Genomic DNA, 13,262 nt, shown 5'->3' with positions numbered 1-13,262 from the left:
GCGAACTCCCAACTCTTGAGCCACGATCGCCCGATACAGATACAGAGGTAGTGTGTGACATTGTTCTCTCAACTATAGCTAGCCTGCAAAACAAATGACTATGTTTGTTGTACAGAGGTCACTGAAAGAAGAAGAGAGAAAAAGCTCACCCAAAACACCAATCTTACTTTACATATTTCTGAATGATCAGGCTCGATCATATTTTAAGACCTCACAGTCGCATATGATCCCAATAGACCACTGCCTTCTCAGACTCCAGGCTTACTTGTGTTTTTCTCGGGTTTCCAAAAGCAAATTGCAAAGAAGAGCTTTCAGCTGTCAGGATGTTGTGCTGTTGGGAAACCTTAGTTTGGATTCAGGAGACAGGAACACTCTCTTTTTTATGATTAGGCTTAACACCAACTTTTAATGACTTTTACAGTTAGAGTTGGATCAGGTGTCCCTCAATTATGTTGTTATAGACTCAGGCAACTGGGGACCTCCCCAAGATAGCCTTGGCATTCTCCCCACCATACTTTGTTTTTTGTTTGTCTATCTATGCTCTCTTTCTTCTCTTCTCTTTCCCTTGAATCCCCAACAGGTCACTGTAGATGACGGTGTCTTCCTGAACCTGGCTAACTGACAAAGGTGTCTTCTTGTTAAAGGGGAGTTCCTCCTCCCCACTTTTCCCAAAAGCTCTTCATGGTGCATCGTCTGATTGTTTGAGTTTTCTCCCTAATCTATGGTGTCCTTACCTTACACTATGGTTCACGAAGTTAAAGCATCTCAAAGCGACTGTTGTGAACTGACACTATAAAAAAAGTCTAAAGATCAGATTCTTTTTCTTCCCACCATATCTTTATTACACTGTTCTTTATGCAAAACAGATCAGCAGTCCAAGCGGTACCCCACAGGAAGCTGCTGTATAGTGTGAGATCTCACCCCATCTGACAGCATCTCCAACACTTGGGTGGAAACATATACAAAGACCAACACAAACAAAAGTACAAAAATCTACCAACAAACTGAACAATTGCAGACACAAACAAACAGAGGACATCCATGCAACATATCAGAAACAAAGATGAGGTTCTTATTGCACAGCTGCAGCTTCCACTGCCCTTGCCTGTAACTCCAGGATTGTGCTGGCGCATTCAACCAATATTCCTGTGCTGGCAAAAGTTGGTGGATTTCTCAGCCTTTCTTTGATGACTTTCCCCATCAAACCTGCGCTTATCTGATCAGACCAGCAGGTGTAAGCATGGCCTTGTAGTGCTGTGCTGGTCAGTGTTACTTAGATACTGCAGCCACAGGTACACAAAAGTCTCATGCATGTTTACATATTTAACCATGACATTAAAATGCACTCAATGGTTGATATTCATTAATCATGCTTTAAAACAATCAGCTCAGCAGTGAATGATCACACTGCGCCTGAAAGAACATTGTAAATCTGACTGCACATGTACTAAAACATGTTCAGTCAGAACTGTAGCATGACACATTTAGTAGGTTAATTAACATATGTGACAGTTGTATTAAAAATATCGTTCCTGACAAAAAGGTCATAAAAACAGCAGAATACTGTGTCCCAACTGGGATTTGAATGTCATGAAATGCACTTAAGATTCATAAAAGAGCTTCAGTCATCTCGATAGTGAACAGTCTGGGTGGTGTCCCAGGTCATCGAGGAGCACAGCAAACTCTGAATACCAGTCTCTGTTAAATACTGCCTTGAGCTGACTGTACAGGGTCGTATTCTTCATTTCAGGTTGAGATGCATGCTGGGACACCACCAGGCCCACTCCAGCGGTGGTAAGAAAGTAGTCTCCTGACCAGTTAGAGGTACCTGGGTAGCAGCAGAGCATAAACCTGGTCAGAGATTCCATCAACTTACTTAGAGCAACGACACATTTGTAGAATAACTGTGTTTCTCACCGATATAAGCTACTTTATCAGTCACCATGTATTTGTTGTGGTTGACTCTGGAAAATGGAATATCGGACTGGTTTGCCACTGGGACGATGTAGAGTTTCTGAAAAAAGAAAGGAGCGTAAACACAATTTTTTTTTAAAATAGTGGCAATCATCTTCAGGAGTTTCATGTATCCCATGTTGCGTCTTACTATCTGGATGCTGATATGCTGCTGAGGAGAGTCGAGTGAGGCTAGAGACTGAAGAAAAGGCAACATGTCTGGATCAGAATCCCGCCCGCAGCTGATCAGCATCCTGATTTGCACTTTCCTCTCGAACGCGGCCGTCTTGATGGCATCCTCGATGACCGGCCAGTATCTGCTGAGTGAAAGCCGAGGATTTCAGAGTGAGGAAAACAGAGGAAAACGATGTGGATCATTAATGTGGAGTATTTTCTGTAAAGGGTTAAGTTAACCTCCGAGGCCTGTCAAAGCGCGTGGTGGGGAAGTACTCCATGACAGCTACATCAACATAGTGTTGAGCCCCATAGATGATGGAGAGAATAGCATCCAGGTCCTGAGTCCTCGATGGAGGACAGAAGGATGGAGGAGAAGCCTGGAGTGAAACACAAGAAATCAACAGGAGCACTTGATTCATAACCACAGGTTTTAAGTATGTTTTTGTAGACATAGCTGCAGAGTACAACCCTTTCTCTATTAATGATAAAGAAAACCTAACAGTATCCTTTAAAAAGGAACTGAAACCTAATGAACTTACTGCCACATACAGCCGGGTGGAGATGTTATTCTCTTTCACCAGCAGGGGGTGTTGTTTGTTGATGTCTGTGTTATAGTTTGCAGGCCAAGGCTGTGGCAAGGAGCTGTTGGGTTGACCCATCACCCAGTAGGACTGGAAGATTTTACGAAGGTCCTTCGCAAGACTGGAGCAGTTGTAGATCACAACTCCTAGTTCCTTCACCTGCAGTTAAAAGTAACTCTTTAAATTGTTTAGCAGCGTTTCTAAAGGTTCAAAATAGCAAAGTACCTTTGATTGTCTAATGTGAGCGTTCACCTGTGTTAAAGCCCTCCAGTCCATGTTGGCGCTTCCAATAAACACGTGTTTCCTATCGACAATCCAGAACTTGCTGTGAAGAACGCCGTTTGCAAGGCGGCCAAAGTCCACCTTTCTCACATGAACTCCTGCAGGCAGGAAGAAAAAGACAAGGGTCAAGGTCAAGCTGGTGCAAAGAGTTGGTGGCCTACAAGACTTTGTTGAAGAGAAAGCAAACCTTTTTGTTTTAAGATCTGTAAATCGGTGGAGTTTGTTCTGACGGTGGGAACACTCGTTATCACTCGGACAGTCACATTCCTCAAAGGAAGCTCTTCAAGCTCTTTCAGGATGTTCCTTCCCTGCCAAGGACACAATGAAAACATTAGAAGAAAAAAGTTTGTAGGGATGTTTTAATGAGGAACACAACTATCCACTGCAGCTGGTAACTCACGGGCATATCAGAGGAAGAGTTGACACTGATGTCTTCCCCAGTTAACGTCCAGTAGAAAGAGACCACATCCACTTCGTTTGTTGCCACTGAGATGAGATTGTTCCAGACTTGTTCAAGAGGGATCCCAAATGTTACGTTGCCTTTGTATTTCATATGTTCGGGAATGCTCTCCACAAGGGCCATGCTGCAGGATTTAAAAAAAAAGACATCTGCTCAGGGAATTCTTTGGAAGTTGAAGTGGAAAAAATTGAAAAAAGTAACTTTTAATCTTTAAGTCTACAGATGTGGAGTTGTAGACTCATCCAAAGCTTTAACTGACATCTATGAGGTGCTTTTACCCCTTTTAAGGGGTATTACAGCTTCCCTTTAACCTCTATATCCTTAAAAACAGTCAAAGTTGATGTTTTGTAGAGTCAAAATATTACTGCAAATGAACTTAAAACAAACACTTGCTTCTACTAGCAAAATGATTTTGAGGGTTACCAGGAGAAAGGCTCTTTTCTCCAAAAATATCTCGATGGCTTAGGTTTGCAAAGTTGCATCTGAACAGACAACAAGAGTTTTGGAACAATTTCCTTTGGACAGACTAGAGCAAAGTGGAGATGTTTGCCAAAAACCAAACACAGCACAGCAGCACAAACACCTCATATCAACTATCAACCGCGGGGGAGGACAGGTGATGGTTTGGGCTTGTTTTGCAGACCTGCACCTTGGTGGCATCGAGTCAAAAGAATCCAGATGCTGAAATGGCACAAAGTCCAGACCTCAACCTGACTGAAATGCTATGGGGGGCTTTAAGAGAGGTGTGCAAAAATGAATGCCAGCAAACCTCAATGAAGCAAAACAAAGGAGTTAATCAAAAACAATGTGAAAGACAGTCACACAAAAAATGATTACATCAAGTACTTCTATGCATTTTTTTTTTTTTGAACGTTTTACCAACTTTCTACAAACCTTAAAAGAAACCTGACGTTTGATGGCAACATCCCCTGAGAATAAGTGACTTCACCTGGTTAGCTAGTCACATAGCTTCACAGCCTTTATTGTAACAAAGAACTTCCTTTTCTTTGTGGCAGCTTCAGTGACATTCCAGTGAAGCAGCTTTTACCTTTGTGGGCATAAAACCGCGGTAAAGTGAGCCGTCATTTGTGAGCCGCGGTCAAGCCAGCCGCCTCCTATCCGCCGCATAAATTTCCTTGCGCTTTTACACCAGTCTTTACGGTAGCGCCTTTTCGCTTTATATCCCACGCGCACGCGCGCACACAAATTACAATGGAACAGCCCAATACAGTCAATACAATTATGGAAATTTCAGAAATTCATTAAAAATCATCCTGAATAGTTGAGGTCCAACTTTCAACAGATTCCTTCTCTGGGACACCTACTGTACCTGTGTGCCAAGTTCCATCCAGATTTACTGTAAAATTCCTCAGAAAATAAAGGAAACTTATATTCAATCTAATACAGCCAATACACTACAATTATGTCAATTTTCAAAAATTGATTAAAAATCATCCTGAGTACACTCTAAGAAATGAAACATGGGGTTTTTAAAAATTAATTCTTAGTTTTATGTTCAATATACTTAAAATTGTTAATCTTATGGGTGTAATTAATATTTTTAAATTTGATTTAATTAATTCTATACCGTTTTAATGTTAAATAATATTGATATTTCCAATTTATTGAACACAATTAAATCCAAAGAGCCCTTTCCACATCCTTTCTGAGCATGCGCAGAGAATGAAAAAAATCTTCGCGCATACGCATTGACCTTCTTCACCTACGCCACAGTGTGCTTTGGCCACGTGTCTGGAAAGAGGGATTAATCACGATTCATCCGTTGGAGTTAAGGTAATTTCTTCCTATTTTTAATAGAATATAATTTAACTAGTACTTTGTGATAATATATGGCGTATATTTTTCCGGTAAATATGTGGGCAGTATGTGTTCTGTAGGTTGTAGCATTTTGCTAGCATTGGAAACATTCATTTGCATATTCGATATTACTGCACATCTGAATATTGTCCCATCTGCGTTTAAAATTTCATTCGAACTCCGAATAGCACACTTATTTTATTTGTTTTATTGCACTATCAAGTTAGGAGAACGTTAGCCCGAACAAGAATTGGGATACATGTGCAGTGATTGTTGAGGACTCGTCTGTTTCACTGAAGAGAACCGCTAGCTGCGTAGTTTGCATATCTTCGCGCATCAAGTCTCAAAGAGACCTCTGAAGGTGACCCCCACTTGCCCCCAAAATTAAGTATACTGGGTGGTTAGTGCTCCGTTTGTTTGCTACGGTGTCAAAGATATTGCACTTTTATTTAATAGGTCATTGAGAGTTGAAGAGCCCCCTCCCAGCAAAACGACAACAGCCAAAAATAGGCCAAAACATGCCAAAAAATGCTCTGCTTGGTTAGTGCTTGTTTGTGCCGTTAAAATTAACATTTGTGCTGCTAAGGTTAACCAGTTACTAATGTTTTACTTTTTCGCGGTGACGTCAAGGGCGTCAAGCACGCGCCCCGTGCTTACGGGCGCGAGTGAGCGTCCGGGTGATGTAGGCGTCGTAGAAAACGCTCGCTCGCGCCCGAGCATTTTGTGGCATGTTTTGACCTATTTTGGGCCATTTTCGTGTTGCTTGGGGGGGGGGGGGTGAACTCTGAATGACCTATTAAATAAAAGTGTAATATCTTTGACACCTAGCGATTAGGGCTGCCACAAACGATTATTTTGATAGTCGACTAGTCACCGATTATTTATGCGATTAGTCGACTAATCAGATCATCATCCACTGGACGTAAAACTACAGCTTATTGCACCAGCAGCATCTGCTCTTATATAACTATCATTAGCTTACAGCTTTAAGCTTTTAAGGTGCTAACTAAAAATAAAGACAAGATGATAGTTTATTCAATTTTAATGAAATTTGCAGATTGTTTCGGTGAAGTTTAATAAACTCCTTGCTATCTAAAATATAACAGGACAACGGAGTATATTCTCCAGCATCTCACACTTCTGATAATCAGCTGTCTGCTTGACGTTTATTCAGCTGTGTAAAAACTATAACTTTAATCTCAGCCAAACCGATTTACTCAGGAACAAATAAAATACAAAAAAAAAAAGCCAAACAACAACATTTTTAATTTATCTAAGTGACTCCTATATATTTAACCTGAGTCCCGAAAGACGGCGGTGGGTTTGAAAACAATTTGCCGGGAGTCCGGTGTTCTCACGGCGCTAGTGACCTAGCCCCCGGCTAACTATCGAGCTAGTGGGTAACAGACGTCTCCGAAAACGTCGGAGCGCTTTTGAAAATATGTGGTGTCTTGATAAACTGAGCAGATATTTGAGGTTTACACAGCTACATTCTCGCCTGAAAATATGTTAAACGTTTATTTTGTGACCCAGAAAGAATAATAAGAGTAATATTAAAACTAACTAGCTACCGCCATTGTTGGAAACTAAGCTGGGCCGCGCTATGAATTCTGGGACACAGCTGCTTCTTCTTCTTCGGGGTTTAACGGCAGCTGGCATCCTTGTACATGCTGTGCTGCCATCTTCTGTTTCAGTCCGTTATTACACTCTTAAATCCTGCTATTATTCCTGCGTCTTTTGCGATCTTACAAAGCTTCAAACGACGCGTCGACTATTAAATCAGTCGTCGACGATTTTGATAGTCGACGTAATCGTGACTAGTCGACAAATCGTGGCAGCCCTACTAGCGATACAAACGATGATTTTACCAGCACAAACCGACAAACGGAGCACTAACCACCCAGTATACTTGATTTCATTTTTGGGGGCAAGTGGGGGTCACCTTCAAAGGGTCACGTTCACAGACTGGGCTGCTCCGGTATATAATGGTAAACGTGCTCACAGGAACAGATTTATGAAATGAGTAATAGAAATTTTGGAGCATTTGAAATTTAACTTGTATTATTAATACATTTTAAAAGAAACAGGATTGTTCTTAAGTTTAGACCATCTCTGTGCTACCCCTTTGCATGTGTCTCACTGTACACGATTCATTTTTTCTGGTTTTCTTTTTCTCTCAGGTTGCTGGTTGTGGAATTTGGAGCTGCGGAGATTTGAGCTGTGCTCCAAAAGTGCATGTTGAAGGTACCTAATGCTTTCATATTATTTACTTTTTCCTTAATACGCAATTTTACATTTTGAATTCTCTTATTTGGTCTTTTAGGTTATCACCACAGTTCCACTGCTGTCCACATTCATGAGCAGTCTTGACCAGTACTCTGACCAGTTGATGAAGATTCTACGAAAAAAAGGAGGGGAAACAGCGCGGCGGATCACAGCAGCATTGTCTACAATTCACAGGTATTCTGTCTTGTTATAATGTTCTGTAACTAATAGATTAGTTGCAGGTTGATCTCAGGTCTGGTTATTAACCTGTATTTTTAACTTTCTTGGGTCATTTTATGCTTGTTCTCTCCTGCGTTATACTTCTCATCTCGCTTTTGGCTTATATTCTGGACTTGGTCCTGACACAAAGCAGAACTAAGTAACTCATGCCCCTAGAGGCCATAAGTGCCGCTGCTGGCATTGTAGCTTTTTTCTTTTCTTTTTTTTGTTACTCATTAATTGTCCAAAGGAATAATTAGCTACACTGAGAAAAGACAAAGGCAGACAACATTTCACATTTCGCCACAACTCAGTGACACAATAGATAATTTTTTTTTCACTCAAACTTGGTATAAATACTGCAAATGTGGTGGTAGCCCGCATACCTCATATTAACGTGACAGTGTGTAGTTTTTGTCATTAATTTTTGGAAATCTCTATCAAAATGTTTTTGATTCCTTTGAACAGCACTCCTATGCAACAACACTTTTCGGGTGGTACACCACGCTAAAGCTGCATTTTCCGCGACCCAATGTATCGCAATCAGTGTAATTGGACTCATAACTTATAATCTTTATGGGAATGAATTGGTAAGCTTCTCATTCTCTAACACAAAATACTACTTGCTTGCAAAAAGCATGTTTAAAATTACTTAGAAACAATTATGAATTGGTTAAACAACAATAAAAATTGACTTAAGTTCTGTGGGGGTCTCTAAAAACTTCAAAAAAGTAATTGCCATGCATGTGTTGTTTTGTTTAGAGTTCCCGAATCGAAGTGAAGCGTGAATGCATCCTTAAAGCTGTGATTATATACCTGAATGAGAACCCTGAAAATCTCATCAGTAAGTTTATTTTTAAAGGGATATTCCACCCCTCAGTAAAATTTTGACTGTCATAATTCCCAGAGTTTTGTAAGTTGAAAAATGTATTTTCTAAACAAGCCCAGGCATTCTCCTGATCTGGCAGCAATCAGTTTTCTTTAAATTAGCTTACAACAATAAAGTGCATGGGAAATACTAGGATTTTGTTTCCATTCACTTACATTGTTTTATGCAAAACTAAAGAAAATGACCCTGGTCAGCAGAATATTGATAATATTATTAATGTATACTCCTTCTGCCCTCTGTCCATGTTTCATGTATCTTCTTCTTGGTCTTTATTTGGTGATAGTCTTAAATCCACATTTTTCTTTGGCCTGTTCTCCTCAGTCTCATTCAGGGATCTGTGTAATTAGGATAGTGTGGACCATTTGAACTAAAATGGAGTGAATAGATAGATGATGCAATGACCAAAATACAACAGATTTAAAATATATCTGTCCTTTTCAGGATTTCAACGTGATGGAAGCTGAAGAGCTTGAGAGGATGGATTTGGCGTGTTTATAAAATAATCCATGAAGGAGCACAGCCTGATGACTCCCTTGAAGATGTTGGCATCATTATCGAGAGATGCACCGTCTTGCAGGATCTTCACGATGTGGCGAGCGGGTGTGCACTTTTGTTTGGGCTAATTTACTGCCTCAATCTGAGTTACCCAAAGCCACGTCGCTACACATTTGAGTTCTTCCAGAAGGTGCTCATGGGACTGGAAGACAAAAAACTGTCTAACAAAATACAAGTGCTGAAGAACAAACTCTGCCAAAAGGAGACGCAATGACTCTTGTAGATCGAAATGTCTCCGAAAATAAGTGCTCTGTTTCACTGTTTAAAAGTTCATAAATATATATATATGTTGATCTTTGTTTGTAAATATTTTGTCATAGCTTTAATATTTAAGAGATTTACCGAATGCTTTTTTTTCTTTTGATTGTGGAAAAGAAAACATAATTCAGAAACTGAGTTTTTTGAACTGGGGACAAAATTACGCAGATGGATATATTTCCTTGTTTCACAACATTTTCTTCAGTTTGAGTTGCTGCTTCTGCAGACTGTAGCCATTACAGACCTACAACTGTAGATCCTGAAATCATCCTACTCCTCACTACACTGTCACTTAGTTGAAACTGGAAAGTTGTTTCAGATGTTTACATTTTATTTTACACACTTCATTTAATGTTGCATTATGCAGTGTTGTTTCCCTGTTTAAGCTTTGCCTCGTTGAAGGCTTTTGTTCAAGTTGTTAAAGCAACACAATTTTTTTTGTATTTACACTTCATATTAGTTCTTGTGTACCAGGTTTCCATTGTAGGTCAAGGATCTTGAGTGTTATAAATGTTAAAGTGTATGTGCAAACAAATGTGAAAAGGTTCTAAGGTTGTCACCTGTACTCAAGTTAAGTGCTGGATTTTTGGTCTTAGTATTTAATTAAGAATATTTTGAGATTTGCTATATGCATTTTTTTTTATTGTAAAATTTATTATATAATAGAAAACTTATAATTCTGAATCAGATTTTTGTAACTGGGGACTAAATCGTTTTTACCTTTTTGTGTCACTTAAATATTTTCTGTAATTGCATTATACAGTGATTTTTAAGTTGCTGTGGTAAATCTGCAGATCTGACTATAATCACAAGTTGTATTGAATTTGACATCTTACGGCACACTACAATGTCACTTTGTTGAAACTCGGAAAGTTGTTTCCAATGTTTAAATTTTGGTCATGCCCTTTAAGCATTTAATATTGCCTTATGCAGTGTTCCCTGTAGAAGCTTTGCCTTGTTAAGGCTCACCGTAAATAAAGTTGTTGATGCAGCACCCTTTTTTTGCATTTACACTTTATGTAAGCTTTGGTGTAAGAGTTTTCTATTGAAGTGCAAGGATCTTGAATGTTATAAATGGTAACCTGTGAGCAAGTGTAAAAAGGTTTTTGAGTTGTCACCTGTACTCTGTAGTTAAGTGTTAGACCTTTGCTGAAGACCTCTGAAAGGTCCAAACACCTAATTACAATGTATAGATGACAACTCAGGAACCTTTCTAGACTTGTTTTGTTGATACCTAAACATTTAGCATATAGATGAAACTATTAATTAAATCATAATTAATCAAATTAATTAGGTCCAAAACGCAATCTAAATGGTGCCATTAAATTCAAATTAATATTGTCAATTGAACCTAAAGCAATACAGTTAATAAAATGAACAAAGTGTTTAAATTCTATTTAATGGTGTTAAATAGTAACAATGAAAGGAAAGCTGTTGCTTTTATAGAACAATTTCACTTCTGATATACATCGCCATTGAAATTGCAGATAATAACCATATTGATTTATGTTTAATTGACCAGGTTTTGTGAAAAAAAATATTTTTCAATTTGTTTCAGTTTTTAAAAATATGTTCTTAAAGATTACCGCAAGGTTTAGAATGGAATATGTTTTACTTACTATACAGCGGATGAGATGATGTAATTTAAAAGCAGTTAGGGGAGAATTAGAAGAACGTAACAAAGTATCGCCAAATTAAAAGTACTAACTAATAACAGCAAAAACAAGAATTACATACACTGATCAATAGTAATCTTAATCAACAAATACCAAAACTAATGCAAAAAGGGTTGGGTCACAAACCCAAACTGCGAGAATCACATTATTTTCTAAACTTAGTGTAATTTTTTAGAAAAGGTATTAAAATGAAAAAGAATGCAATACAAAATCTAAACGAACAAGCTCTATTTACATTTCTGAAATACATAACCTACATATGTACAGAAAAATCAGAATCGGAGAAGCTTTATTAATTTGACGGTGAAATTGAATACAAGTTTCCTGTAATTTCTGTGGAATATTACAGTGAATCTGGCTGAAACTTGGCACACAGGTACAGTAGGTGTCCAGAGAAGGAATCTGTTGAAAGTTGGACCTCAACTACTATGGATGATTTTTAATGAATTTCTGAAATTTCCATAATTGTAGTGTATTGGCTGTATTGAATTGCATATAAATGTCCTTTATTTTCTGAGGAATTTTACAGTAAATCTGGATGGAACTTGGCACACAGGTACAGTAGGTGTCCCAGAGGAGGGATGTGTTGAAAGTTGGACCTCAACTATTCAGGATGATTTTTAATGAATTTTTGAAATAAACATGATTGTAGTGTATTGACTGTATTGCACTGAATATGAGTTTACTGTGATTTCTGAGTAATATTACAGTAAATCTGGGTAAAAACTGGCCCAGAGGTAAAGTAGGTGTCCGAGAAGAGGATTGTGTTGAAAGCTTGGCATCAACTTTTAAGAATGATTTTTAATGAATTTTTGAATATGCAACCAGACTGTCACGATGGCTGTATTGGGCTGTTCCATTGTAATTTGTGCGTGCGCGCGCGCGGGTCTAGGCTTTCAATCAGGATATAAAGCGAAAAGGCGCTACCGTAAAGACTGGTGTAAAAGCGCAAGGAAATTTATGCGGCGGACAGGAGGCGGCTGGCTTGACCGCGGCTCACAAATGACGGCTCACTTTACCGCGGTGGAATAAAATAGTCTGCAGGTGATACAAGATCGCAGTCTGTCCTATTTTATTTTCCACATCTAAAATTAGGTTACAGTCAAATTCCAGTGAAGTGTCTGTGCTGCAGTGTTTAACTTTGCAAGCTAGAGCCAATCAAACCGTGGGTCAGGCTGATAAGGAATAACGTCCAGTCCCACATAAAGAGGAACACCTGGCCACTCAGCCTCCTCCTCCTTATATTTATTACACATAAAGAGGAAACTGTGGTAGATTTTGCGCGTTAAAAAAATAATCAGAGAATGAGGCCAAATAAAGTTAAAAAACGCACCACTTTACAAACACGGCGAAATCACGACTTGATTCCGAAACAGTGAGCAAATGTGGACATGTTTCTTCAAGCCGTGCAGCAGATAGTTAAGAAGATCGTGATGTAATTACTGGATTATTACCTGCACTGATCAGTAGAGAAATTGCTCCAGCCGTCGTCACCTGGGAGTATCTCGTGGTTTTTGGGAGGTGGAGGTCTCTCCAGCACGATGATGGCGAGCAAAACTCCCAAAATAGTCAGACATGCCACAATCGCAAGTAGCTTCACGCAGCTGGTCTAAGAAGGTGAGGTTTGAGAGGAAGAGAGCTTTAAGAGTAAGAAAGGTCACAGTTTGCTTTTTAATGTTTGATGCTGCCCTACCCTTTTGTTTGAATCGTTACTGTCATCAAGGCTGCTATACGAGGAGGTCATTTTCCCCTTTCAAGTGCTGTTAGAGACCAAAAGCAGGAAGTTACCGTGTCGGACAGAAGATAAACAAATTAGAGAGCTCACATCTGTGATAAGAACCAAATCATCTTCATTTCTGCAATTATTCCAGATGGTTTTCATTTTGGAATTGGATTCATTTTTAAAGTAATGAAAAGAAACTTACAGATTGAACTCTTTAAAAGTTTCTTCTAAGCCAACTTGATTGTTTTCTTCCTCCAAACTTCCCCCCAAATATGAGCAGAAGTGAATTCTGATGCTGAATATATCACAACATAGTTCCCATTTTCAGTTTCGTTTCAGGTTTTTTGGGTAGTTCTGTAGCATGGGGAGGGGTAGAGTGTAACAAGAGATAACAGATGACAAAAAG

General features: G+C 39.0%; 1 protein-coding gene and 1 long non-coding RNA gene across 5 annotated transcripts; one reads left to right on the top strand and one right to left on the bottom strand.

Moving 5' to 3' along the window:
* Nucleotides 1-815: 815 nt before the first annotated feature.
* On the bottom strand, nt 816-13,194 carry pld4 (phospholipase D family member 4). 4 transcript variants are annotated; one of them, XM_004540795.3, is made up of 11 exons: nt 13,059-13,194; nt 12,827-12,893; nt 12,588-12,742; nt 3,394-3,577; nt 3,181-3,301; nt 2,964-3,091; nt 2,670-2,870; nt 2,368-2,507; nt 2,105-2,273; nt 1,918-2,014; nt 816-1,828 (listed from the first exon to the last, which is right to left on the bottom strand). In XM_004540795.3, the coding sequence occupies exons 2-11, from the start codon at nt 12,875-12,877 to the stop codon at nt 1,626-1,628; spliced, it is 1,449 nt and encodes a 482-aa protein (XP_004540852.2). In that variant the 5' UTR covers nt 12,878-12,893; nt 13,059-13,194; the 3' UTR covers nt 816-1,625. The 4 variants fall into 4 exon arrangements, with proteins under 4 accessions (XP_004540852.2, XP_004540853.2, XP_004540854.2 ...); XM_004540796.5 differs by having other exon boundaries at nt 2,105-2,270; XM_004540797.5 differs by lacking the exons at nt 12,588-12,742; nt 12,827-12,893; nt 13,059-13,194 and adding an exon at nt 4,502-4,597.
* Nucleotides 5,167-10,505, top strand: LOC105941200 (uncharacterized). The gene is made up of 5 exons (XR_002721313.3): nt 5,167-5,247; nt 7,452-7,515; nt 7,595-7,731; nt 8,518-8,599; nt 9,086-10,505. It is a non-coding gene; the product is annotated as an uncharacterized LOC105941200 (long non-coding RNA).
* Nucleotides 13,195-13,262: the final 68 nt, after the last annotated feature.

Source organism: Maylandia zebra, linkage group LG19, assembly GCF_041146795.1.
Source record: "Maylandia zebra isolate NMK-2024a linkage group LG19, Mzebra_GT3a, whole genome shotgun sequence".
NCBI lineage: Eukaryota > Metazoa > Chordata > Actinopteri > Cichliformes > Cichlidae > Maylandia > Maylandia zebra.
This window is presented reverse-complemented; position numbering and strand designations above follow the sequence as displayed.